The sequence below is a fragment of the Acinonyx jubatus genome, chromosome X (genome assembly GCF_027475565.1).
Source record: "Acinonyx jubatus isolate Ajub_Pintada_27869175 chromosome X, VMU_Ajub_asm_v1.0, whole genome shotgun sequence".
Lineage (NCBI taxonomy): Eukaryota > Metazoa > Chordata > Mammalia > Carnivora > Felidae > Acinonyx > Acinonyx jubatus.
Genome location: NC_069389.1, coordinates 121,345,004 through 121,368,457, shown reverse-complemented (window position 1 = coordinate 121,368,457; position 23,454 = coordinate 121,345,004). Strand labels below are relative to the sequence as shown.

The 23,454-nt window shown below is 37.5% G+C and overlaps 1 protein-coding gene across 3 annotated transcripts in view; it reads left to right on the top strand.

Annotated features, from left to right (window-relative positions):
* The window catches only part of GABRA3 (gamma-aminobutyric acid type A receptor subunit alpha3), a 330,232-nt gene that overhangs the window by 290,953 nt on the left and 15,825 nt on the right, over positions 1 to 23,454 (top strand). For all 3 annotated transcript variants that reach the window (XM_053201836.1, XM_015068025.3, XM_053201834.1), the window contains 2 exons: positions 11,208 to 11,360; positions 20,086 to 20,297. In XM_053201836.1, the coding sequence (XP_053057811.1) occupies positions 11,208 to 11,360; positions 20,086 to 20,297 (365 nt within the window). The remainder of the gene's footprint in view (positions 1 to 11,207; positions 11,361 to 20,085; positions 20,298 to 23,454) is intronic.

Genomic DNA, 23,454 nt, shown 5'->3' with positions numbered 1-23,454 from the left:
GAAATGGGACCCTCTTGCACTGCTAGTGGGAATGCAAACTGGTGCAGCTACTCTGGAAAACAGTATGGAGGTTTTTAAAAAAAAATTAAAAATAGAACTACCCTATGACCCAGCAATTGTACTACTAGGTATTTATCCAAAGGATACAAAAATGCTGATTCAAAGGGATACATGTACCCCAATGTTTATAGCAGTGCTATCAACAATAGCCAAATTATGGAAAGAGCACAAATAAGGAAGATGTTGTATATACAGTATATACAATGGACTATTACTCAGCAATGAAAAAGAATGAAATCTTGCCACGTGCAACAATGTGGATGGAACTAGAGGATATTATGCTAAATGAATTATGTCAGTCAGAGGAGGACAAATATCATGATTTCACTCATATGTGAAATTTAAGATACACAGTGGATGAACTTGGGGAAGGGAAGCAAAAATAAGATAAAAACAAAGATGAAAGCAAACTTTTAGATACTCTCAAATACAGAGAACAAACTGAAGATTGCTGGAGGGGAGGGGAGTGGGGGGATGGTCTTAATTGTTGATGTGTATTAAGGAGGGCGCTTGTTGTGATGAGCACAGGGTATTATATGTAAGTGATGAATCATTAAATCCTAATTCTGAAACCAATATTACACTATATGTTAACTAACTTGAATTTAAATAAAAAAATACATATGTAATGCTAATAATCTCCATGTGAGCAGTATATGTCTCTAGTAAAATTGTGTATAATGGTAAAAAAAATGATCTCTCATGGTTTTTGCGTATTTTTCATCATGTTTAGTGCAATACCATAAACCTTGAAAAACACCATGGAAACCTCACAAAGTGCCACTAGTGATTATGGGAGTGGTCCCAAGAAGCAGAGAAAAGTCATGACATTATAAGAGAAATGTCAATTGCTTTATATGAACCATAGATGGAGGTCTACACCTGCAGCTGCCCACCATTTCAAGATAAATAAATCCAGCATTAGGACCATCATGAAAAAAGAAAAGGAAATTTGTGAAGCAATCACTGCAACCACCTAAGCTGGTGTGAAAACCTTGTAATTTTTGTGAAATACTTTTTTCTCATATTGAAAATGCAGCTCTTATATGGGTACAGGATTGCTATAAGGAAGGCATATCCATAGACTCTAATGTGATTCAAGAAAAAGTGAAGTCATTATATAACAATTTAAAGTAAAAGGAAGGTGAAGGATCTAATGTTAAGGAATTTAATTCCAGCAAAGGATGGTTTGATCATTTTAGAGTGTTGGTTTAAAAAATGTCAAAATAACAGGAGAGGCAGCTTTTACCAACCAAGAGGCAGCAGATGAGTTCCCAGACACCATTAGAAAAATCATTAAGGAAAAAAGATATCCGTCTGAACAGGTTTCTAATGCAGATTAAAGTGCCCTATTCTGAAGGAAAAATGCCATAAAAGACACTTATTAGTAAGGAAGAGAAATGAGCACCAGGATTTCAGGAAGGGAGGGACAGACTACCTCTACTGCTTTATGTAAAGGCAGTCAAGTTTAAGATAAGGACTGCCTGTATCTGTAAAACTTCTAACCCTCAAACTTTGAAGGAAAAAGATAAACAACAGCTGTCAGTCTTTTTGTTAAACAAGACATCCTGGACAATGCAAACCTTTTTTTCTGGATTGGTTCCATCAATGGTTTGTCCCTGAAGTCAGGAAATATCTTGTCAGTAAGAGCCTGCCTTTTAAAGTTCTTTTGATTTTGGACAATGCACCTGGCCACCCGGAAACTCGTAAGTTCAGTATCAAAGGTATCTAAGTGGACTACTTTCCCCAAACACAAAACCTATAATTCAGCTACATCAAGGGGTTACAAGGACCTTTAAATTTCATTATACACAGTACTCTATGTAAAAGATCACCAACCCTATGCAAGAGAACCCCATTGGAGAGGACAACATGAAAGCCTTGAAGGATTACAACAGTGAAGGTGCCCTTGCTGTTACAGAAAATGCCATGAAAGCGATCAAGTCTGAAACAATAAATTCCTGCTGAAGAAAACTATATCTACATATTGTGCATGACTTCAGAGTATTTATGATAGAACCAAAGAAATAATGAATGAGATTTTGATATGGCAAAAAATGGGGGGATTAGAGGGTTTCATGACATGGATCTTGGAGAAATTCAAGAGCTCATAGACAGGGGTTCCTGGGTAGCTCAGTTGGTTAAGCATCCAACTTCAGCCCAGGTCATGATCTCATGGTTCATGGGTTTGAGCCCCTGCATCTGGCTCTGTGCTGACAGCTCAGAGCCTGGAGCCTGCTTTGGATTCTGTGTCACCCTCTGACTCTGCCCCTCTCCTGCTCACTCTCTCTCTCTCAAAAATAAACATTAGGCATAAAGATTATTTTGAGCTGAAGATACTTGAGAATCAACAGATACATAAAGAAGTCTTCCCAGAGATTTTATTATCTGACTAAAGTGAGAAAGTCCTGAGAAATAAGGGCTACCATAGATCGCCTATCCCCAAGATAGACTTGTACAAACAAACCTGACTGAGATAGCCCTTATGACTTACTAGTTTCTTTAATATATTTATCTTCACACAGTTTGCCACACTTGCAAGTCTCAAACCTTTTCCTTTGTCTTGTCATATTTCCACAATTTTTCATTCTTTATTAAAAATGGGTGACTTAGTTGGTTAAGCACCTGACTTGGGCTCAGATCATGATCTCATGGTTCATGAGTTCAAGTCCTGCATTGGGTTCCATATTAACAGTGTGGATCCTGCTTGGGATTCATTGTCTCCGCTCCCACTCGCTCTCCCCCTCCCCCACTTGTGCTTTCTCTCTCTCTCAAAATAAATAGACTTAAAAAATGGTATATAAGCTTTCAGCCATATCCACTTCTTTGAGTCTTCACTTTTCTAGAAAAACCCATGTCTGATAAAAATTAATGTCAAATAAAATGTGTATGCCTTTAAAAAAAGAGCTAATAGATACCACATCTGAAGAATTAACAGAGGACAACTTTATGGAGATGACTGCATCTGAACTAGTGCCAGACAATGGGGAAGAAGATGTAAAAGAAATAGTGCCAGAAAACAATTGCATTAGACAGTATGGAAGAAGGGTTCCAGTTATTCAAGGCTGCTTTTGACATTTTTTATGGCATGGACCCTTCTATGATATGGGAACTGAAACTAAAGCACATGGTGGAAGAAGAATTAGTACCATATAGAAACAGTTTAAAAGAAATGAAAAAAAAACTAATCAGACAGGCATTAAAATATATTTCTGTAAAGTTATACTGAATGTGCCTGACTCTCCTGCCTCACCTTCCATCTCCTGCACCACTTCCATCTCTGCTACCCCTGAGACAGCAAGACCAATTCTTCCTCCACTTCTTCCTTCACCTACTCAACATGAATACAAGGAGGATGAAGATCTTTACAATGATCCAATTCCACTTAATGAATAGTAAATAATCATCATGACATACAGTTAAAAAACTTATCTGTTGTGTGTTCATGTGAATATCTAATAACTGTACAGCACGAACTGTATGAGACATTTTTGTGTCATCATCATTACCTAAATACTCACTGTGAAGAACATCATGTGCAAGACTTGTATGAAAGTGGATAGCCTATTCTTACATAGGCATAAAGTGAGTGATATTTAATATAAAATTAATGTGTTTTGTTTTATAACTTTGCTTTCAAAGAATTACATTACCATTCAATAATTCTCTCTTGTAACTGGAGACAATGCATATCAGCCTATCATCATAGGCATGCATTTTTTAAAAGTAAGTGTTTCCAATACTATATCATGAATATGACTATAATACCGTATGACATAAAAATTTTATAATGACTCATTCATCAGTGTATAGGCTGAGCCACCACAAAGTAATTGTATTGATTATACTAGGCTACCATAAAGCAATCATAGTGCTGCTTCTTTGTTATCAATGCATGAATTGTTATACTTGTAAACAAATATTAATTTTTTACATATTTTCATTTTTGATGTCTAGTGTCAGTAATATGTATAACATTTGCAATGTTTTGTATTATATAAGACAATATTGATGTAGGTACTAACAGATGATTTGTCTTATAAACAGTTGAGGTAAACTTAGAGTATCAATACAGTACAGTAATGTAAATGTATTTTCTCTTCCATATGATTTTCTTAATAACATTTTTTTCCCTAGCTTTATTGTAAGAATACAGTATATGATACTTATACAAAATGTATGTTAATCCACTGTTATTGGTAAGGCTTCCAGTCAACAGTAGGTTATTAGTAGTTAGGTTTTGGGGGAGTCAGAAGTTATAGGCAGATTTTCCATTGTGTAGGGGTTTGGTGTCCCTAAATCCAGTGTTATTTAAGTCTCAATTGCAATTTTCTTTCATTCTGAGTCTTTATCTGGTTTTGGCGTCAGGGCAAAGCTAGCCCTCTAAAATGAGTTTGGAAGCACTTTCTCCTTTTCAATTTTTTGGAAGAGTTTAAGGATGACTGACATTCATTCTTCTTTAAATGTTTGGTTACCCATGAAGCCATTTTGTCCTGGGATTTTCTTTGTTGGAAGGTGCTTAATTACTGATTGTGTCTCCTTGCACCACATTGATCTGTTTAGATTTTCTATTTATGATTCAGTGGTCCATACTCCACTTTTCAGCAGCGCCCCAGGGGGCCTCTGTTGCATGGAGAACTAGCTACTTGCAGCAGTTGGGTACCCTGCTGTTTTGAAACACAGGTTAACCCTGGCATACTCTACTGCTTGGGGTGGGGATCCCTAGGTATTACAGTGGGCCTGTTTCAACTCATGGAGATCACCACTGTGGTGAGTGGAGTGCCATGACTCCCCTTCCCACTTAGCAGTGTAGTCAGTGGTTTTTGACCTGTGGAGGTCTCTATTTTGGTAGTGGGGGTCACCATGACACCCAGGCAAGAGAGCCAGAGAATTTTGGACCTGTGGAGGTCGCTATTTTGGTGGGTGGGGACACCAGGACACCAAGGAGTGTGATCCTTTTGTCTAGACTACCACCATTGGGTAAGGCCTCTGATGGAGTTGTGCTGTTAGTCCAAACTCTGCTGTTGGGTGGTGCCTCTGTCTGTACTCATCTGTTTCCCAGAGCTGCAGACTACTTTCAGAGGTTGTGTTCCCTGCACAGGTGGGGAAAGACTGCTGGCTGGACTCTGATGTGTGAGGTTGCTAGCAGAGACCTGGTATCATGGCCAAGATCCATGCATAGGTGGCTATATGTTTCACCACCATCCCCCTTTTTTGTTCCTAGTTGACCTCAAATGGTCTAGCTTCACTGATTCCTCCAGTATTTCCCATGAGGCAAGGCAGAAGTAGGCCTCCAGGGGAGTGCTCTGGAATACTGGGGAAGCTGTATATCCACCTTAGTCTCTCCTTTTCCATTAGAGAAACCATAGACACAGAGGAACCCTCTAGGTGATACATTGGGCTGGCCTGAGGGAGGGAAGAAGTTAGCAAAGTGAAGGCACTTCTCTTACCTTTCTAATGTGGCTTTTCTTGGATTTTGTGCTCCAGGAGGATGCTTCTGTTTTATTCCCTGGCTCTGAGATTTTCACAAAAGTATTGTCCATAAATAGTTGCTAATCCATATATTTGTGATGGGATACTGGAGCCAGGGATGCTGTATTCCACCATCTTGTTCATGTTCGGCATGCTCTTTGCTACTTTGGAAATAAAACAGGAAGACATAAATTGAAAGAAAGAAGGCTAGAAAAATAAGATTGAAGAAAATAAATTCAGTTATTTAAAACAAATGGCTAATTTGATAAGTTTTTGTAAAATATACTCGCTTTAAGAGATCTACAAAATACAACTAATTTATGAACAGTATTTATTACATATTTTATACATTAAATATTCCACATGATCAGATACAGGATTAATAGACAGGAGTTTGGAGGTGTGAGACTAATATGGAGAAGGGGAAAACTGCCCTAGCTAATCAAAGTCCAAATCTCATTAAAAATAAGTATTCAAAGCATTTTCAGTGGAGAGAGAGAGACTGAAGGGAAGAAGAGGGAGAGAAAGGAATAGAAATGAAAACAGATAGCAGAGGGGGATAAGATAAGAGTAGGAGAGTGTGAAGCACAAAGACAGAAATAAAAGGACTGAAAGAGGAAAGAGAAAAAAGGGAACTCAAAAATTATAATAACACATTCTATAATTTCGTATGAGAATTCATTGCTAAGTTAACAATAAGCCAAATTGAATCAAAACCACACTCAGATCCCACCTTATGCCAGTCAGAGTGGCTAAAATGAACAAGTCAGGAGACTATAGGTGCTGGAGAGAATATGGAGAAATGGGAACCCTCTTGCACTGTTGGTGGGAATGCAAACTGGTGCAGCTGCTCTGGAAAACAGTGTGGAGGTTCCTCAAAAAATGAAAAATAGATCTACCCTACAACCAGCAATAGCACTGCTAGGAGTTTACCCAAGGGATACAGGAGTACTGATGCATAGGGGCACTTGCACCCCAATAGTTATAGCAGCACTTTCAACAATAGCCAAATTATGGAAAGAGCCTAAGTGTCCATCAACTGATGAATGGATAAAGAAACTGTGGTTTATGGGGCGCCTGGGTGGCTCAGTCAGTTAAGCAGCCGACTTCAGCTCAGGTCATTATCTCACGGTCAGTGAGTTCAAGCCCCGCGTCGGGCTCTGTGCTGACAGCTCAGAGCCTGGAGCCTGTTTCAGATTCTGTGTCTCCCTCTCTCTGACCCTCCCCTGTTCATGCTCTGTCTCTCTCTGTCTCAAAAATAAATAAACATTAAAATTAAAAAAAAAAAGAAATTGTGGTTTATATACACAATGGAGTACTACGTGGCAATGAGAAAGAACGAAATATGGCCTTTTGTAGCAATGTGGATGGAACTGGAGAGTGTTATGCTAAGTGAAATAAGCCATACAGAGAAAGACAGATACCATATGTTTTCACTCTTATGTGGATCCTGAGAAACTTAACAGAAGACCATGGGGGAAGGGAAGGAAAAAAAAAGTTAGAGAGGGAGGGAGCCAAAACATAAGAGACTCTTAAAAACTGAGAACAAACTGAGAGCTGATGGGGGGGTGGATGGGAGGGGAGGGTGGGTAATGGGTGTTGAGGAGGACACCTGTTGGGATGAACACTGGGTATTGTATGGAAACCAATTTGATAAAAATCTCATATTAAAAAAAGTAATAATAATGAGCCAATTTGTATTTTCCATGTTCACATAAACAAGTTGAAATGTGAATACACACACAATATGGATTGTGCATTGAGCTTTGTATGACCAGATGCTGTTTCTACACTTAGGTACAAGGGAGTGGGTGGGGTAGGAAAGTGGGAAATTGCCTCAATGGAGAACTGCCAAAACCAAATGTCAGCAGAGGGAGAGATGAAAAGTAAGAAGCTCTAATAAGTAAAATAGTAGAGGAATAATATTGCATGCGTCTATTTGGGGACTATTTGGGGGAAATTCACTTTTTTTTAACTCTTTGAGAGATGGAAAGCGCCTGGAGTCTTAAGCAAAAGAGAGATAAAATTTGATTTATGTTTCAATAGGATCATTTTGGTGTGCTATGAATACATTGAATGGGCCAAGACCAATTATAAAGCTATTACAGTATGTAAGTACAAGATGATGGTAGCTTACACTAGAGGGGTAGTAGTAGAGGTAGTGAGAAGTGGTTAAATTATGAATATTTTGAAGAAAGAACTCTCAGGGTTTGCTGATTGATTGGGTATCTGTGTGTGCACACACAGATGCATACATGAAAGAAGGAAGGAGAGAGAGAAATCAGTGATGGTTGCTAGCAATTTTTGGCGTTCCCTGGCTAGTGGATGTATCTCTCCAATCTCCGTCTCTGTCATCACATGTCATCATACATCTCCCTGTGTGTGTCTGTCTTCTTTTTATATAAACATTGGTCATAGTGTATTAGGGACCATCCTACTCCAGTATGACCTCATTTTAACTAATTATACTTGCAACAACCCTATTTCTAAAGGTTACATTCTGTTTCTTTATATCTTCTTCAATTACCTTCATAAGCTTTCTATAGTTTTGAGCATACAGATCTTTTACATCTTTGGTTAGATTTATTCCTAGGTATTTTATACTTCTTGGTGCAATTGTGAATGGGATCAGTTTCTTTATTTGTCTTTCTGTTGCTTCATTATTAGTGTATAAGAATGCAACTGATTTCTGTACATTGATTTTGTATCCTGCAACTTTGCTGAATTCATGTGTCAGTTCTAGCAGACTTTTGGTGGAGGCTATCGGATTTTCCATGTATAGTATCATGTCATCTGCAAAAAGTGAAAGCTTGACTTCATCTTTGCCAATTTTGATGCCTTTGATTTCCTTTTGTTGTCTGATTGCTGATGCTAGCACTTCCAACACTATGTTAAACAACAGCGGTGAGAGTGGGCATCCCTGTCGTGTTCCTGATCTCAGGGGAAAGACATTCCCTGCTCATGGATTGGAAGAATAAATATTGTCAAAATGTCAATACTACCCAAAGCTATCTACACATTCAGTGCAATCCCAATCAAAATTGCACCAGCATTCTTCTCGAAACTAGAACAAGCAATCCTAAAATTCATATGGAACCACAAAAGGCCCCAAAGAGCCAAAGTAATTTTGAAGAAGAAGACCAAAGCAGGAGGCATCACAATCCCAGACTTTAGCCTCTACTACAAAGCTTTAATCATCAAGACAGCATGGTATTGGCACAAAAACAGACACATAGACCAATGGACTAGAATAGAAACCCCAGAACTAGACCCACTAACGTATGGCCAACTCATCTTTGACAAAGCAGGAAAGAACATCCAATGGAAAAAAGACAGTCTCTTTAACAAATGTTGCTGGGAAAACTGGACAGCAACATGCAGAAGGTTGAAACTAGAACACTTTCTCACACCATTCACAAAAATAAACTCAAAATGGAGAAAGGACCTGAATGTGAGACAGGAAACCATCAAAACCCTAGGGGAGAAAGCAGGAAAAGACCTCTCTGACCTCAGCCGTAGCAATCTCTTACTCGACACATCCCCAAAGGCAAGGGAATTAAAAGCAAAAATGAATTACTGTGACCTTAAAAGATAAAAAGCTTCTGCACAGCAAAGGAAACAACCAATAAAACTAAAAGGCAACCAACGGAATGGGAAAAGATATTTGCAAATGACATATCGGACAAAGGGCTAGTATCCAAAATCTATAAAGAGCTCACCAAACTCCACACTCGAAAAACTTATAACCCAGTGAAGAAATGGGCAGAAAACATGAATAGACACTTCTCTAAAGAAGACATCCGGATGGCCAACAGGCACATGAAAAGATGCTCAACGTCGCTCCTCATCAGGGAAATAGAAATCAAAACCACACTCAGGTATCACCTCACACCAGTCAGAGTGGCCAAAATGAACAAATCAGGAGACTATAGATGCTGGAGAGGATGTGGAGAAACGGGAACCCTCTTGCACTGTTGGTGGGAATGCAAATTGGTGCAGCCGCTCTGGAAAACAGTGTGGAGGTTCCTCAAAAAATGAAAAAGAGACCTACCCTATGACCCAGCAATAGCACTGCTAGGAATTTACCCAAGGGATACAGGAGTACTGATGCATAAGGGCACTTGTACCCCAATGTTGATAGCAGCACTCTCAACAATAGCCAAATTATGGAAAGAGCCTAAATGTCCATCAACTGATGAATGGATAAAGAAATTGTGGTTTATATACACAATGGAGTACTACGTGGCAATGAGAAAGAACGAAATATGGCCCTTTGTAGCAACGTGGATGGAACTGGAGAGTGTGATGCTAAGTGAAATAAGCCATACAGAGAAAGACAGATTCCATATGGTTTCACTCTTATGTGGATCCTGAGAAACTTAACAGAAACCCATGGGAGAGGGGAAGGAAAAAAAAGAGGTTAGAGAAGGAGGGAACCAAAACATAGGAGACTCTTAAAAACTGAGAACAAACTGAGGATTGATGGGGGGTGGGAGGGAGGGGAGGGTGGGTGATGAGTATTGAGGAGGGCACCTTTTGGGATGAGTACTGGGTGTTGTATGGAAACCAATTTGACAATAAATTTCATATATTGAAAAATTAAAAAAATGAAAAAAAATAAAGGTTACATTCTGAAGTATTCAGGGTTAGGACTTCACCATATCTTTCTGGGGTACACAATTCAACCCATAACAAGTAGGAAGCCTAGGAAGAAGATATTATTTAAAGACAGGCTGGATGAGAATGCCAAGGAAGTGAGTGAGGCAGAAAATATGACAAGTATTGAGTCCTGACATCCTCAAGTGTTTAGAAAGTTGAAGGAACCAGCAAAGGAGACTGGAAAGATAGGAAGGAAACCAGAAGAGTGTCATGACCTAGAAGTTTGGTTAAGAGAGTCATTCCAGGAGGATGGAGTGCTCATCTATGGAAAATGCTGCTGACAGATCCATTAGGACTGATAAATAATTGATAATCTACCTTACAGGGTTGTTGGGAGGGTGTAAAGTTAATATTCCCCAAACACTCAAAATTGTTTGGCACATAGTAAGAGTTCAATAAGTGCTCATGCTTGTTTTAGAGTGGGGTGATCTAGGCTAACCCACATTCTGCTATATGAACTTTTGGTTCTAACCCTATAAGTCCATTCAAACAAAAGAGCAGAATGGTTAAAAAGCATAAATGGTGGAGCCAACCCATATGACCTTGAATTCAGGCTCTGCTGCTTAGTAGCTGGAAAACCGTGCTTAAGTTGTTCAATCTCTCTTTGCCTGAGTTTATTGGACTATAAAATGAGGATAACAATAGTATCCACCTTATAGCATTTTTGTAATCATTAAGTATGTTAAGAATGTTAAAGTGCTAGAAGAGTGCCAATCACAAAGCAAATGCTATAGAAAAGAATGATATTTATTATTATTTAAATGAATACACTAATGTATTTGAATGAATCTGTGTCAAAATTGCTCTGAGCAAGCTGTGTTGGTATAGTATTAGCATATTTTCACACAAAAGCACTGCTTCATGATTATTAAAGAGATATGGTTATGTGAACTTGGTAGGTGCTGGAATGTCTTGTTTTGACTATAAGGTTAAAGAGCTTGGTGAACTGAATTGGGGCCCACCTTGATTTAACAATGTTTATTCAGCTACATATTGCCTAATTTTACTCTCTCCAGGAGAATATGTCGTCATGACAACCCACTTCCATCTCAAGCGAAAAATTGGCTACTTTGTGATCCAGACCTACTTGCCATGTATCATGACTGTCATTCTGTCACAAGTGTCTTTCTGGCTCAACAGAGAGTCTGTCCCTGCCCGCACGGTCTTTGGTGAGTGTTGTCTTATGGAGAATGGGGAGGTGAGGGCATTTGCTAAGTCTTATGATGGACTGTCATGTTGGGATATGGAAAGTGGATGGAAGCAATGCCTGGGCCTAGCATTAGTTAGTGAGTCATCAGGTCCTGGTATTTCAGGCAACTGAGTTCTTAACAAAAAAGTGGGAATAAGAAGAGTGTTGGGGGCGCCTGGGTGGCTCATTTGGTTGAGCGTCCACCTTCGTTCGGTTCAGGTCATGACCTCACAGCTCATGACTTCGAGGTTCGCTTCAGGCTCCTTGCTGACAGCTCAGAGCCTAGAGTCTGCTTCGGATTCTGTGTTTCGGTCTCTCTCTCTGCCCCTCCCCTGCTCATGATATCTCTCTCTCAAAAATAAACATTAAAATAAATTTTTATAAAAAGAGTGTTGGAGTAGGAAGTTTATTAAATGCTTCCTGTCTCAGTCAAGTTTGCTTTTGGAACTGGAGAGGGACTGAGCCTTCAGTGAAAAAGAGAAAATTAGTGGTCAGAGCTGGAGAAGGTGGGAAGTGAGAAACTAAGTTGACAACAAAGAAGTGGACTGGGTGCTTTTTTATCATGCTTTTTTTTTCCTATAAGCATCTGACATTGATGTTTCTCCTCTAGCTTTTTTAAATTGCAAATTATCAGTAAAGGGTACACAAAGCTTGAAGGGTTTTTCAATAGTACCTACAATCAGGAAAATTTTCTTTAATATAAATTTTCTGATGTCTAAAAGAGATTTGCATATTATTAGCATTTTCTCCTGGAAGACTTAAACATATAGAACATTTTCTGCCTGTTTTCCCCACTGTAAACATTTTTAGGAGACAAATATTCACTCTTTTTAGTCTACTAACCTGCCTCCATAGTAGTGGTGGCTGTGAGGCATGCACAACCACAGTTCTGGTGAAGTGGAGGGAGCAGAATCTATATAGGAGTCACTGATTTTTAGAAATATAACAAACTAGATACCCTGAAAATCTCCCTCCACAAAATTCTAGAAAAGTTAGATAAAACATAGAAAATATTCTTTTTAAATATGTGAGATGATAAGAAATTAAAGGAAATGCTCAGGGGCCCAAATGAAAGAGGGAACTAAAAATTGGAATGTTAGTCACATGAGCTGATACTGTTATAGTTGGAAGATGGGTAGATAGACTACTAGTCTTGGTAAATAAGAGTTTTGGTTTTTTTTTAATTTATTTATTTGGAGGGAGGGAGGGAGAGGGAGAGAGATAGAGTGAGAAAGAGCAAGAGTGAGAGAGAGCAAGTGGGGGAGGGACAGAGACTGAGGCAGAGAATCTGAAGAACGGTCTGCTCTGTCAGCACAGAGCCCGATGCAGGGCTCAACCCACCAAACCCTGAGATCATGACCTGAGCCAAAACCAAGAGTGGGACGCTAAACCGACGAAGCCACCCAGGTGCCGCAATAAGGCTCTGAGTTTTAAGGTTACACAAGAAAGGCTCTGAGTCTGAGTGAAGTTTAGGATTAGAACTAGGGCTGTGGTAGACTAAATAATGCCCCCCGAATATATCCATGTCTTAATCTCTGGAATCTGTGAATGTTACCCTATATAGCAAAAGGGGTGTTGCAGATGTGCACTAAATTAAAGATCTTGAGATGGAGAGATTATCCTGGATTATCTGGATGGGCCCTAAATATAATCACAAGTGTCCTTATAAGAGGGAGGCAGAGAGATATTTGACTACAGAGCAGAAGGCAGTTTGATGAAAAAAGCTGAAGAAATTTGAAGATGCTCTGCCGTTGGCTTTGAAAGAGGAGAAAGCCCATAAAACTGCCAGACTTCTGACCTCCAAAAGTGTGAGAAAAAATATTTGTGTTGTTTTAAGCCACTTAATTTGTGGGGTTTTTTTTTTTTTACATAAACCATAGGAGACGAATACAAGGATTCATCTCATCAATCCAATACCATTTAAGGGCTATACCCTAGAAAGAGCACTAGAAAAATACAGTAATCAGGGAGACAATAAGGAGGCATGTCTATTTTGGCCAGGGATCTGTGTAAAATATAGAAAAAATTCTTCCTTAAGAATTTATTTTTTTTAATTTAAACTTGGCCTCACATGAGTTTAGAGTTCATATTTACATTCATTGCATTGATGTAAAAACTTCGAAATTTTACATTAACACATTAATTTAAAAAGTGATTGCAGAATTTTTATGATAGAACAAAGAGCCAAGAATAGCCAATATCCTCCTAAATAAGAAGAACAAAGTGGAGGGACTTGCACCATGAGATGCCAAAAATGATTAAAATCTATAGTAATTAAAACAGTGTGTTATAGGCATAAGGGAAAGAAAAATAAACACTACAGAGAGAGTAAAAGTAGGCCCACATATATGAAAACTTGATTCATGACACAGATGGCATTACAAAGAATTAATTTGATTGATATAGGTTTAAATATAAAAGCTAAAAATGTCATTGTCTTAGAACTAAATATAAGACAATGTCTTTGTAACCTTTGGAATGCAGAAATTCCTTAGTGTACAAAAAAATAAGAATAAAAGAATAAATTGGACTTTGTCAAAATTAAAAATTTCCACTCATCAAAGAATAGCTGTAAAAAAATGAAAAGGCAAGCCATAGACTGGAAGAATATATTTTATATATGTACAGATCTGACAAAGCATCTATTCAAAAAATATAAGGAGATCCTATAATTCAGTGATAAAAATATAAATAATCTAATTTTAAATATTGGAAAAATACATGAAAAGACATTTCACCAAGAATATATGCAAACACCCCATAAGAACATGAAAATATACTTAATATCATTTTGTATCAGGAAAATATAAAAGCCACATGGAGACATTACTTTATAAACACTAGAGTGGCTAAAATTAAAACAGAATGACAATTGCAAATATTTGTGAGATTGAGGAGCAAATGGATCTCTCACACATTGCTGGTGAGGTTGTAAAATGGAACAATCACTTGGCAAAATGTTTGACTATTTCTTAAAAGGTAAAAATATATTTGCCCTAAAATTTAAGTATTTCACTTCATACCCAAGTGATATGAAAAAATATATATCCATAGCATATATCTATAAAAGGCTTATACAAGAATGTTCATAATAGCTTTATTCATAAAATCCCAAATTGGAAAAATATCCAGATGTACATCAACAAGTGAATGTGTGTTTATATTGTGGCATATTCATACAGTGAATTTACAACTATTGATTCACATAACAATATAGGTGGATCTCAAAAATTATGTCAAACTAAGAAGCCAGGCACAAAATAGTACATAATATATGATTTCATTTATATGAAATTCCAAAACAGGCAAAACTAAGCTATGCTGTTAGAAACCAAAGCGGTTCTTCCTCTGGGGTGGTGGATTCACTGAAAATGGGTATAAGAGAACTTATTGGTAAAGTAGAATATTCTATATCTTCATTGGGTAGTAGTTATATAACTGTATATGTTTGCCCACTTTGAAATGTACAACATAAAAAAGAAATGTACAAAAATCTACTTTTATTTTATTGTATATAATGTATAACCCAATTAAAAATACTGACCTAATAGAATTTCAGATAGTTATCAAACTTTAAAATAGCTATGATGAACATGTTCAAGTAGGTGAAACTAATACAAGAATTCTATTATATAAACAGTGTGTTTAGGTAGAAAAAGCACATGTGAGAGAACAAGCAAACTAGAAATTCTAAAACAGGAAAATATAGATTAAAAAATCAGTGGTTTAGATATAGTTGAAGGGACAACCCATTAACTGAAAAAAATATCTAGAATGAGGCCCAGAAAGACAAAAATGTGTAAAATGCAGAAGACAGAGAAATAATATATGATTTATTGAGAAGGTCTAACACAGACATAATGGAATCGTAGAAGGAAAATGAGAAAATGGTATAGAAGCAATTTTTTGAAGAGATAATGGCTGAACCCTGTCCAAACCTGATAAAGGACATAAATGCACAATTACAAAAAGCTCTATGCACCTAAGGAGGATAAATTAAAAGACATAAACAGACACACATAATAATGAAACTTTTGGAAACAGAGGAAAATCTTTAAAGTAGCCTAGAAAAACACATTGCATTTAAAATAGTGATAGATTAGGCAAGGGAATTAAAAGCAAAAGTGAATTACTGGGACCTTATGAAGATAAAAAGCTTCTGCACAGCAAAGGAAACAACCAACAAAACTAAAAGGCAACCAACGGAATGGGAAAAGATATTTGCAAATGACATATCGGACAAAGGGCTAGTATCCAAAATCTATAAAGAGCTCACCAAACTCCACACCCGAAAAACTTATAACCCAGTGAAGAAATGGGCAGAAAACATGAATAGACACTTCTCTAAAGAAGACATCCGGATGGCCAACAGGCACATGAAAAGATGCTCCACATCGCTCCTTATCAGGGAAATACAAATCAAAACCACACTCAGATATCACCTCACGCCAGTCAGAGTGGCCAAAATGAACAAATCAGGAGACTATAGATGCTGGCGAGGATGTGGAGAAATGGGAACCCTCTTGCACTGTTGGTGGGAATGCAAATTGGTGCAGCCGCTCTGGAAAACAGTGTGGAGGTTCCTCAGAAAATTAAAAATAGACCTACCCTATGACCCAGCAATAGCACTGCTAGGAATTTATCCAAGGGATACAGGAGTACTGATGCATAGGGGCACTTGTACCCCAATGTTGATAGCAGCACTCTCAACAATAGCCAAATTATGGAAAGAGCCTAAATGTCCATCAACTGATGAATGGATAAAGAAATTGTGGTTTATATACACAATGGAATACTACGTGGCAATGAGAAAAAATGAAATGGCCTTTTGTAGCAACGTGGATGGAACTGGAGAGTGTGATGCTAAGTGAAATAAGCCATACAGAGAAAGACAGATTCCATATGGTTTCACTCTTATGTGGATCCTGAGAAACTTAACAGAAACCCATGGGGGAGGGGAAGGAAAAAAAAAGAGGTTAGAGTGGGAGTGGGAGAGAGCCAAAGCATAAGAGACTCTTAAAAACTGAGAACAAACTGAGGGTTGATGGGGGGTGGGAGGGAGGGGAGGGTGGGTGATGGGTATTGAGGAGGGCACCTTTTGGGATGAGCACTGGGTGTTGTATGGAAACCAATTTGACAATAAATTTCATATATTAAAAAAGAAAAGAAAAGAAAAGAAAAGAAAATAGTGATAGATTACCAGCTGATTTCAATAGAAACAATAAAGACCTTTTCAGATAAAAAAATAAAATTAAGAGTTCATTGTTGTCAAACCCTCACTAAGAGTTCTTTAAGAAAAAAGAAAATTATCCAAGAAGGAAGGTTTAAGATGCATTTTAACAACGAAAATAATAAATATATGGGGAATGGTAAATGTCAATTGAATGTATAAAATAATAACAGCAGCTTATTGGATATATGACATATTTAGAATAAAAGACTAGACCTTAATGCAGTGTATGTAAGTTGAGATGGAGATAAGGTGTTCTAAGGACTTTCATTGTCAGTGAAATGTGTAAAGCTACCAACTAATATTAAATTTTCATAAGTCAAAGGTTCATGCTGACTGTAACTCATACATCTAATGGGAATGTTAAATGGTACATGCACTTTAAAAAGCTGTTTGGCAGTCTCCTATAGTTAAGGTTTACTTACAATATAATCATGTAGTTGCATCTCTAAGTGTTTTCTAGGAAAAATGAAAACATATGCTCACACAAAGACTTATATGTAAATCTTCCCAGAAGCTTCATTCATAATAGTTGAACATTGGAAATAGTCCAGATGTCCATTAATAGGTGAATGGACAAATTGTTATATCAATGCAGTGGAATGCTACTCTGAAATTAACAGGAATGAACTAAAGATAGATGCAACAACATGAGTGAATTTAAAGAATACTATGCTAAGTGAGGAAAGCCAAACACAAATGACTGCATACTATATGATATGTATGAAACTCTAAGGGAAAAAAATGTAACCATACTGAAAGAAAACAGAGGAGTAGTTATCTAGGGCCAGGGAGGGTAGAGCAGTTTCATTCATCACACATGTACTAGGGGCTTACTCTGTCCCAGGTATATATTCAAGGTTGAGGGGATAGAGACAGATTACTCATGATCCCTATTCTCAAGCAATTCCTGCTTTGGTAGTACAGACAGACATGTGTTCTCAAAGAAGTGTCCTAGATTTTTAGAAGTGCTCATGGAAGTGAGGTGGGGCAGTCACAAAATACTTTCTAGAAGAGTCTTGAAAGAGAAGTACTGGGTGGTAAGACTGGATCTCTTAAAATGCCAAACCTCATTGTTCATCCATAAAATGTAAATGTTTGATTGAGGATCCTACCAGCTGACTAGCTAAGAATTCTTCACAAGATGACTATTCTAATGAAGCTCTAGAGGCTAAAACATAAAAATTTCTACTGAGATATGATACAGAAACACTTATGTTGCAGTATAGTTCTCTCCATCCATGCATAGGCACACTGCTATGACTGTGCCAGGGTAGACAACTGCATTTGCTAATAACCATAAGTAAGGTAGCTTGTTTCTCCCATGCATCACTCCTTGCTCAGTGTGGTCAGAGGATTACTGACCCTTGGGTTCAGTCCCAGAACTTACCAGGCAACATACTCAGATAGATTGTTAATAGGTACTGGCTATGTGGCTGATTCCTGATAGGGATTAAAATTTGGTTTTGCCAATCAGCCTTGCTGACTACCTAGTTTGTACAAAGGTGCTTCCTTAGGATCTCTCTGTTGAAACTGTACTAAGTCTTTTCCAGTCTGGATTTTCATTTATATAGCAAACGTATAAGTAAGGTACTTGAGGGAGCAAGATGTGAAAGAAGGCCCAAGAGGCTGCAGCACACATGGCTGACTCTCTGGGTAGAGTTAATAGATAGGCCTTATTTGCTTGCTTTTCTATATAATATCTCTCACCACATTAAGACTTCTTTCTATGCCCTATTTGACCCAGACTTACATTCCCTATCCTCTTGAGCATGCCAACACTCAGAAAGAAGGTCTGACTACTCCCCTGTCCTCAAATCTGGATGAGTTTGGGTATAACAAGTATCTTGTCAAAATTCTAGGGTATAGAGACTTAGGAAATACTCATAGATAGGCAGAACGGATGCATAGAGAGATCAAATAAATTGCCAAAGATATGAAACAAGTAAATGGCAGAACTCAGGACTTCTAACTTCTAGTGCAGGTACTTGAGGCTAGAATACTATTGCTAACAATTATAAAATTATTATTATAGTGTTATTGTTTAAAATTTGTTTATAATTATACCACTATAATTAATCATATAATTATGACAATATTATTAACAACAGTGAAAATAAGAGTAATGTTAATTATAGAAGCTACTATTTCTTGAGTGCTTACTCTTTACCAGATATTGTGTTATGGGCTTTATAAACATCATCTCACTGGAACCCCAAACAAATTTCTGAGGCTGGTAAGATCACACACAGTTTACACATGATAAAACTGGCTTTGTGGGATATATCACCTTGTTCAAGGTATATTACCAGTAAGTGGAATTGCCAGAATGTCAGCCTATTATCAATTTGACTGTAAAGCTCACTCGTTAGCCACAACACTATATAGCTCATATGTATATATAAAATGAAGATTAGAAAAATGATAATAGAATTTAAAAGTGAATAAAGGGAAATCTTAAATTTAGTTTAATAACGCCACCAAGAAAAAGAATCAATTTATTTAAAAAAATCCTGGCTTGATAAAAACTCACAAGAAATAGATATTGGAGGGCTGCCTGGGTGTCTCAGTTAAGTGCCCAACTCTTGATTTCAGCTCAGGTCATGATCTCATGGTTCATGAGATCAAGCCCCATGTCAGGCTCTGTACTGACAGCATAGAGCCTGCTTGGGATTCTCTCCCTCCCTCCCTCCCTCTGCCCCTTCCCCACTCATACTAAATAAATAAACTTAAAAAAAGAGAAATAGATATTGGAATAGCTTTGGTTGTCCACAAAGCTCAATAGTACAAAGACTTTGGTGAAGTTAAAGAACCATTTTCTACAGTGGTTTTTTACAGTATTAGGAAAATACTGTCCACAGTAAGGGAAGTGAAGATCCTGAGTGTTGAGTTCAGTTATGGGCTGTTCAAAAGAAAACTACCAGAAGAGAAGGAGGAGAAACAAGAGAAGAAAGTGGCCATGTTCATCCTGGGGATTAATAGATTCACAAGGAATCATGGCCACCATCTCCAACTCCCTGAAGGGGAGAGGAGGAGGAAGCAGGCTTTTCTTTCCTGTGTTGCCAGGGAAAGACTTCTAAGATCAGTCAGTGGGCTAGGAGTTAGAGGAAGGCAGGTTTCAGCTCAGACTGAAGGTTTTCTAATTAAAGAAGGTATTCTAATGAAGGTAGGGTTTTCTAATTAAAAAGTTCTGTTACAATGAAATAGGTTACCTGTTCTTCAATAGAAATGTTTAAGCAGAAACTACAGGACAACGTTTAAAAGTGCTTTACCGGAGCTTACTATTCCTGTGATAACTAGGATGGGGTAGTTACTAGGTAGAACCATCCCACATTGACATTCTCTGTATTTTACTTTAAGGGGGTCATTTTGAGTGGGGTATAGCTCCTCCTTGTAAGTAGGAAGTTGGTGATCTCATCACATATGCTCTAAATGTCTTCCACTGGCAACTGGTTCTCATTTTCTCTCTCCCCAGGTGTCACCACTGTTCTCACCATGACCACCTTGAGTATCAGTGCCAGAAACTCCTTACCTAAAGTGGCATACGCGACGGCCATGGATTGGTTCATAGCCGTCTGTTATGCCTTTGTATTTTCTGCGCTGATTGAATTTGCCACTGTTAACTACTTCACCAAGCGGAGTTGGGCTTGGGAAGGCAAGAAGGTGCCAGAGGCCCTGGAGATGAAGGTGAGATAGAGCAAAGGTGGGGGCTGGGAAGCACTCCCTGAGAGAACTGTATTGGAACCAGGAGTGGGCAGCCTGCAGCCTTTGGGAACTGGCCAAGGCTGTGTGCTATTCACTGGGGTCATCAATCCAATTCTCAACTGGAGTGTTTCTTGGCAATGTGGAGTGTTTGCTGGGGGTAAACAGGGTAGGTATCTTGGAGTGTTGACATCTTGTGGTGAGGGACCAATCCTAAGTATGATACTACTAAACTCAAGGGGAACACACTGTATTTATAAAGCTACTCAGAAAAGTGTACAATCTCCAGGGCCAACTCTGCTCCTCACTTTTCAGTATATTCTCATTATAGTCAAACTAAAGTGATCATTACTCCTTCTGTATGTTTGCTTATTTTTTTTTTACATTCTACCTAGAATGTTCTTTTCTTTTTTTCCTGCCTGGGGAAGATCCACTCATTCTTCAAGACCCATATGAAATGCTATTTTCTCTATAGAATCTTTCTAAGAATCATCCAGATAGTTTTAGCTTTTATTGTGGTAGGGGAAGAGTGTTTCTATTATTAAAATCCTGTATTTGTATTAGAGTTGTTTATCTGCCTCCTCACTAGACTGAATATCTTGAGGGCAGGGTCTTATCTGCATCATCTTTCTAACTAGCCAACATTCTTGCACAGTACCTGATTCGTAATAAAAGCTGAATAAATGTTAGTTGGATTGGTGGAGAAATGGGAAGGAGGTAAAAAGAAAAAAAAACAATAAACCAACTATAACTGGTATGAATAAAACATAAATACTGTGAAATCAAGATTATTGTCCTTGGCTGCTTTAAAAGAGTTCAGATCTCTAGATCTAGATGAAGACTATCCAAAGATGCTAAAAAGAACTGGCAGATGTGGTCCCAGAACCATTCCAGTAATATGAAGAATCATGGAGAAGAGAAAAGATAATGAAGATTTTTCAAACTGGAGGAAAAGATATATTTCATAGAATACAGACTGGTGAGTTGGCAAAATTTTAGAATAGATTTTCACTATTTAGATAGAATTCATTAACTCCTTGCTGTAAATTATGAAGAAATAAGCATATTTCTAGTAACTATATCCACTCTATCATAGGAAATTTTGGCTGGTTTTATTATTATACTTAGTCTAGTTGTTGCCTTTGTATCCTTAAAATATATTTATCCATCTAATAATTGATTTGTCATCTATGAACAGGATCTACTGACCCCTTACACACTTCAAGACATGAGAAAATTAGTATACTTGTTTTACCTCTGACCTTCCCTGTCAGTCCCTGTCATTTCTCAACTATTGTTTGTTATAATGCTATTTCTGCATTGTCAAAGTTTGTAGAATTTACATGCTTTTATGCAGTCATAATTCCTATAGTTTAGTCATAGTTCCACATTTAAATGGGCCATCTTCTCAAAATAGTCCTTTTATCCATTTTTCCATTCATTGCTTAGTTACCTCAAAGCTGTCTCTAGAAGTTTTTTAAGAAGGGCTCATGGGAATCATATTTCCTACTATCTTGCATGTTTAAAATTATCTGTCAATTGTGTATATACTTGAATTGTAGTTGGGATGTTGTACAATTCATGGGTCACATTCTCTCTCTGATGTCCATATAGACATTGATTGCTATGCTCCATTCTAGCACTGAATGTTGTTAGGAAGAAATTTAAGACAAGACTGAGAATCTCTTATATAATAGAGGACTTGATTTTATGGCCTAGAAGTCCATACAAATGTATCTTTTATTTAAGAATTCCAATTACTTTACAAGGATATATCTTGATGTATCTGTATGATTTTTTTCTTAGGACAGCATGTGTTTTTTTCAAGTTTTTATTTAAATTCCAGTTAGTTAAATACAGTGTAATATTAGTTTCAGGTGTAGAATTTAGTGATTTATCACTTACACACAAGACCCAGTGCTCATCACAAGTGCCCTCTTTAATATCCATCAACCATTTAACTCACCCCCCTGCCCACTTCTCCAGTAATGATCAGTTTGTTCTCTATGATTAAGAGTCTGTTTCTTGGTTTGCCTCCCTTTCTCCCCACAATATTCATCTGATTTATTTTTTAATTTCCACATGATTGAAATCATATGATATTTGTATTTCTCTGACTTATTTCATGTAGCATAATACTCTCTAGCTCCATCCACGTCATTGCAAATGGCAAGATTTTGTTCTTTTTTATGGCTAATATTCCATAGTGTGTGTGTGTGTGTGTGTGTGTGTGTGTGTGTGTGTGTAATATACATACACCACACCTTTTTATCCATTCATCGGTTGATGGACATTTGGGTTTTTTCCATAATTTGGCTATTGTTGATAATGCTGCTATAAATAAAAGAATGCATGTATCCCTTCAAATCAGTATTTTTATATCCTTGGAATAAATACCTAGTAGTGCAATTGCTTGATCATAGGGTAGTTTTATTTTTAACTTTTTGAGGAACCTCCATACTGTTTTCTAGAGCAGCTGCACCAGTTTGCATTCCCACCAACAGAGTAAGAGAGTTCCCTTTTCTCCACCACATCCTTGCCAACATCTGTTGTTTCCTGTGATGTTAATTTTAGCCATCTGACTGGTGTGAGGTGATATCTCATTGTAGTTTTGATTAGTATTTTCCTGATGATGAGTGATGTTGAGCATTTTTTCATGTGTCTTGGCCATCTGTTTGTCTTCTTTGGAAAAATGTCTATTCATGTCTTCTCTCAGTTTTTTAAATGGATTATTTATTTTTGGGAAGTTGAATTTGATAAGTTCTTTATAGATTTTGTATACTAACCCATTATAAGAAATGTCATTTGAAAATATCTTCTTCCATTCCATAGGTTGCCTTTTAGTTTTGTTGATTATTTCCTTTGCTGTGCAGAGCTGTTTATTTTGATGAAGTCTCAATAGTTTATTTTTGCTTTTGTCTCCATTGCCTCAGAAGACATATTTAGTAAGAAGTCGCTATAGCTGATGTCAAAGAGGTTACTGCCTGTGTTCTTCGCTAGGATTTTGATAGTTTCCTGTCTTACACTTAAGTCTTTCATTAATTTTCAGTTTATTTTTGTGGATGGTATAAGAAAGTGATCCAGGTTTATTTTTCTGCATGTCACTGTCCAGTTTTGCCAACATCATTTGTTGAGGAGACTG